Source organism: Vipera ursinii, assembly GCF_947247035.1.
Source record: "Vipera ursinii genome assembly, chromosome: Z".
Classification (NCBI taxonomy): Eukaryota; Metazoa; Chordata; class Lepidosauria; order Squamata; family Viperidae; genus Vipera; species Vipera ursinii.
Window position 1 is genome coordinate 51,697,457 of NC_139517.1, and position 6,000 is coordinate 51,703,456.

At 36.4% G+C, this 6,000-nt stretch overlaps 1 protein-coding gene across 2 annotated transcripts in view; it reads left to right on the forward strand.

Annotated features, from left to right (window-relative positions):
• FHOD3 (formin homology 2 domain containing 3) overlaps window positions 1-5,782 on the forward strand; it is a 341,124-nt gene extending 335,342 nt beyond the window's left edge. For both annotated transcript variants that reach the window (XM_083377070.1, XM_083377071.1), the window contains 2 exons: window positions 1,022-1,183; window positions 4,198-5,782. In XM_083377070.1, the coding sequence (XP_083233196.1) occupies window positions 1,022-1,183; window positions 4,198-4,280 (245 nt within the window). In that variant the 3' untranslated portion in view covers window positions 4,281-5,782. The remainder of the gene's footprint in view (window positions 1-1,021; window positions 1,184-4,197) is intronic.
• Window positions 5,783-6,000: the final 218 nt, after the last annotated feature.

Here is a 6,000-nt window from a genome sequence, read left to right on the forward strand (position 1 = left end):
TGGTCTTGTTTTTACTGACTATATAGAGTTTCTCCATCTTTGGCTGCAGAGCACATAGTCAATCTGATTTCTGTGTTGACCGTCTGGTGAAGTCTATGTGTAGAGCTGTCTCTTGGGTTGTTGGAAAAGAGTGTTTGCTATGACCATCGTATTCTCTTGACAAAATTCTATCAGCTTGTGCCCTGCTTCATTTTGTACTCCAAGACCAAATTTGCCTGTTATTCCAGTTATCTTTTGGCTTCCTACTGTAGCATTCCATTCCCCCATGATGATAAGGACATCATTTTTTTGGTGTTAGTTCTATAAGGTGCTGTAGGGCTTCATAGAACCGGTCAATTTCATCCTCTTCAGCACCGGTGGTTGGGGCATAGACTTGGACTACTGCGATATTGAATGGTTTGCCTTGGATTCAAACTGAAATCATTCTGTCATTTTGGGGGTTGTATCCCAGTAGTGCAAAGATACTGGAGTGGGTTGCCATTTCCTTCTCCAGTGGATCACGTTTTGTCAGAACTCTCTGCTATGACCTGTCTGTCTTGGGTGGCCCTGCACGGCATAGCTCATAGCTTCATTGAATTATGCAAGCCCCTTCGCCACGACAAGGCAGTAATCCATGAAGGGGTAGACTTATATAACTATCCCATAATACTTTATAGCACCCTCTGGGCAGTTTACAATGTAAGCGTTATTTGCATATTGCCCCAAACAATCTGGGTCCTCATTTTACTGGCCTCGGAAGGATGGAAGGCTGAGTAAACCATGGAGTTTTGTCAGTATAGAACTCCAGATTAAGGGTAGAGTTTGCCTGCAATACTGCAGTTTAACCACTGCACTATCAACTACTATTTGATAGTGGTGTTTCTGACAAACCCAGAAGTAATGTATCTTTCTCACTGATTTGTAATTTGTAATTCCCTAACAGGCACAGAATATGACTTATGGCCCGACATGGGGTGATTGTCTAATATACTCAGTTATGTTGACTATAATTTCATTAAATATTTTGGCTTACATTTTCCAGGCATTGCTGGTTCATGGAACCCTAGCAATGATGATTTGACTAATGCTACAGACAATGCAGCAGATGAGATAATGGATCGTATTGTTAAGTCTGCCACACAAGTGCCAAGTCAGCGTGCAGTGCCCAAAGAAAGAAAGCGATCAAGAGCAAACAGGAAGTCAAGTAAGCTCAACTAGTATTCATTATCTGTAAACAAAACAAAATATCACACTTTTGGATTCTTCTCCCATCTATATCATGTACATGTAGGCAATTTTGTTGAGGAAAAGAAGCCTTGCTTCCTATGTCAGAACACTCCCTCCTACTGTTTCTCCCTTAGTCAGTGCCTAAGAAGATAAACTTTTGTTTGTTAGATTTATATCCCCTCTAAAAACCCATGTGGCTTACATAAGGAGACCATTTTATGTATTTTTCCCATAACAATTCTGAGAGGGAGGTTGTGTTAAGGAGGAGTATCTTACTCAAAGTTTCAATGAGAAAGGATAGGCTTTCACTGTAAGTTTGAAATTTTAACTACCACATCTTGCTGTATCTCTTGAAGAAATAAATGCATCAACAGAGCAATCACTGTTACTTGTTTCCTACAATGCATCTATCTCCCCTTTGGGTTTGTGCCGACCACTTCCAAATGTAGGGTTTCCCTGAAGTTTCAGGTATCCTTTCCTTCTACAGCTCAAACTGGCAGCATATTCCCCCAGTGAATGTGCTCCCCAGGGCTTTGGTATCCCCAGACGTTGAACAGAGGGAATGCTGCCTACATCTGTACCACAGCAATCCTGATTAACAGCTGGGGCAGCTCATCAGCCCTCATGACGACACAGTTGCATGGCAAGGCCATACCTAAGATTCTTCTCCCCTTTTCTACTCCCTCATTGTACTGACTCACACCAGCACAATAGCAGCCAGCCTTGCCACAAAAACCAAATAGCACACCAGTTCTTATGCATTTGAATTATTATTGCTCATTTGTTACAGATTGATGAAGTGGACATTTATTTATTTTATGAAATGTATATGCTCCCATCTCACTACTAGAGCTTTGTTAATCCATCACAACTGTCTACACTATTTTGGGGTGCATAATGTCCATTATTCAGGGGAACATGGGTGGATTATCCCTATTATTTTGAAAGAGGTGCTGGTAATTTCTCCTTAAGCAATATTCTGATAGGTTTTATGTACAACTGAAATAGCATTTGCCATAAAACTGACCGTAAACCAGGAATGACCTATTGCAACTCTTGCAAAATTAGGGCTTTTTTACCACTTCCTCACCTCAATAAGTTCATGTACAGTAACAGCAATTCTAAAAGTGCTATACTCTGGTTGTGATCTCTCAGACTACAAATCTGTATGGTAGCTTTGTTTTCCTATTTATGGGAGGGATTAGTGAGTTACAAAATTAGCTCTGATATTAACCTTTGCTCTCCTTATGTCTGCATTTTTTCTCAACAATGAAAAATGTGAAGAAGATTTTACAGAAAATAAATTTACTGATTTTCACATATTTATTCCATTTTCAAACACTGCAAAAGAGGGATTAGGAGTGAATGAGGGGCTTATACACCAAATGTTACAATCATGTAAGCAAATGGAAAAGCTTTCTTGGTCTTCCCAAAAGCAATTCAATATTTATTTCACATGAATGCAAAAAGATCATAGCAGGAATTGTGAGCCTTAGTGAAGTAGCACCACTAAATGTAATGTGTGAGATTATTGTTTATACTGTTATCCCATCAAAGTTAGATATCACTATCTAACTAGTGATATACTATTTTAAAATTATAGTCTATATATATATTATATAGATACAATACAAGATTTTTCTCTGGATTATATCCCTATCATTCTGAGAGTGATATCAAGTGGATCTCTTCTTTTTTAATCCAAAGACTCATGAATGAGGGAAATAAATGCATATTTATAACTGTCAGTTCTCACTTTTTGAAACCAACATTTCCCTCACTCACTGATCCAGCAGTTTACCTGATTAGTCTACATTCCCCTCGCACTTTTATAACTTTTAACTTCGGCACTTTTATCGCATCCCATAGTACTTCTCCACCAAATGACATTGCTTCAACTATTTCACACAGAATCCATTTTTCTTGGGGGTATAATATCTTTTTTTGTTCTTTTTCAAAATGGTATTCTCCATGTACTGCAAAGTCTGAAATATTCCAGAACAAGGCTTCCTACTTTTAGGATTCCTTTATGCAAGTTATTTATATGTTCACACAATACAAAGCACAAGGGAAGTGTATGTACAAGGTGTATGTATATCTGTCCATCTCACATACGCACACATCATCATCACATAAGAATCCTGAACAATAATCTTGGGAAGACTGCACTTCCCTATTCAAGACTAATATGCAAACTGGAGGGTCAGTTTGGACTCAGTTCCTGCTTGAAGAGTGAGTAGCAGCTCTGGTCAAGAGGCCTTTTACAAGCCCTTTAAAACAATTACTCATCCCTTGCCACCTTAGTGAAACTGTTGCAATGCACTGTGCATGACACTATCCTTGAAGACTATTAAAAGATACAGCTAGTCCAGAAATGGTGCAGGAAGTAATGGGCATGCCACAATATGCTCATCTGATGACACTGCAGTGTGAGCTACACTGATTACTAGTGAGTTTAGATGCAATTCAGGTTGTACCTATAAAGCCCTACCAGGCATAGGACTTGGCTGGTCAGTCTTTTTATGATAAACAATTGCATCCATTATCTTATTTTAATTACTAAGCCCAGTCACCTTATTGGTGAGATGTGCAGCATATAAATGAAATAAATAAAATTTTTAAAAAATGCTTAGCATTGGACTGAAAACTAAGTTCTACTAGAAACTAAGACATAATCTGTTAATAAAGTATAAAACCATCTTTAATAGTATTCTGTTTGCTATGCAATGGCTTGATTTCACACTCAGATATTTATATGTACAATGAGTCAATTATATTCTGGAAAGTAATGCTTTGTCTTTACATTTGTACTTGCTTTTCAGTTTGTGATAATATTGTCAAAGTTTATACACACACACACAGACACACACACACACACCTGCAAATGAAAGCAAGCAAGAATAATACTTCTGAGTGCTCCCTTATAGGATTGTGCAGCTTGCCTTTTAGAACATTCATACTATCTTTTTCTTTCTGTTTCTGATTGTACAGTAAGAAGGACATTGAAGAGTGGATTGTCTCCAGAAGAAGCCAAAGCTTTGGGTCTGATAGGCACTTCAGAGATGCAAGTGTGATGACAGCAATTACGTCTGCTAAAAGAAAGAAAAAATCTTTCTTTCTTTTCATGCATACATGCCATCAATAGTCTTCAAATTCAACACCCCCTGCCAGTTTCAGCTACTATTTGTTTTATCCCACTGCTGCATGATACTAAATCAAATAATAAATTGAAATTAGTAAACTAATCTTGTAAAGTATCTAACTGACTGCTACAAAAATAAATTACAGGAGCAGAAGGTCAATTGAACATTGTGTCACATTCATTCTGTCATGCTGCATTGAAGAGAGTTGCCGTTGGGCCATCTTGTATTGTGCGAAAGATGTTAATGCTAATTTTCCTTGCAGCACATTGTAGTAATTGTAAAGTACTATGTTTTATCAATTCTTTAAACAATTTTTCTTAAAGTTATTTCTATCTTACAAAGGCAGAACAATGTACTTCATTATTTTTTATCTTTTCACCAAGAATGTAAAATGTATGTCAGTTTGTGCATGTACACATGTACATATGGAATCCAGATGCCCATAATGTTCCCTTTCATAAAAACTCACTGATTTGAAATTCTGTTACAATAGCATATAAATATCTCATGTCAGTCAAGCATAAATATGAAAGACAAGTTAAATTATATCAGAATAATTTTAAACAAAATACTGCTTCCTAATTTCATCCAGTATCTTTTGCATCTTTTCCTGGGATTTCTTCTGGTCTGTAAAAAGAAATTAAATGAATATTTTGACAATAATTTGGACAAAGAATGACTGTTTGGGATGCTGTTTGGGATGCCAATCATAAGGGGTTACTTTATACAATATAACCATTTAGAAACAAAACACTATTTCCTATAAAGGATTAGATAGGAAAATAGTGCTGACATTGGGACCCGTTAAGCTGCTGTTTTCATTCAATTTTAAAACATTTAACTATCAGTTATATTAGATTTTCTCACATTTGCCTTTCTCGCATAAACCTTAAAGAAACAATAAGGAAAACAATTGCTTTAAATATCAAATTTGCTCTCCATCACCTATTCAATGGCATTCTTCTTACCACAAGGGTTGGTAAGTCTTGTGCTATTATTCTGGATGTATTCAACAACAATCTTTATATAGAAGGTATTGAACATACAATCTTTAAAAAAACACAGATCCTAATCCTCTTTTAGGCATGAAATCTTTGAGACCTAATCAGTATCAAGTGCTGAAACAAGTTAGTTAAGAAAGTGAAACACTTGTTAAATCATGCACTGAAAGCTATGCAATGTAAACTAGGTAAGCACAATGCAAAACAAGTGGACCCCACAATAACCAGTACAAGCAGAAAGAACAATAATCTGTATTTCTTTGTTTCTAATAATGTCTATTACTTGACTGATTTTGTTCTACAATTTACTTGGACCTATAGGGATGTTATGTGGATCTATAAAAGCTTCCACTGGGCTGCAGAATTACATTTTTTTTCCTCCTGGTGCCCTACTTTTTAATGATTCTACAGTGAGCTGTAAGTATTCTGTTAATAAACCTCATTGCTGTGTTTTCCTAGAAAGAAGGAATTATTAATACAATGAATAATATTGATCTTTTTTCTTGTTTAACTTTTTATGTGTTTCAAAAGGACTAAACTAAATGTTGGTATTGGTTTTCTAAAATGCAGCCATCAGAAACGTTTTTGTTGCTCATATCAGAGTTTTGCAGTGATTCAAGTAATTCAGGAAAGGTACTTCAGAGCATGAA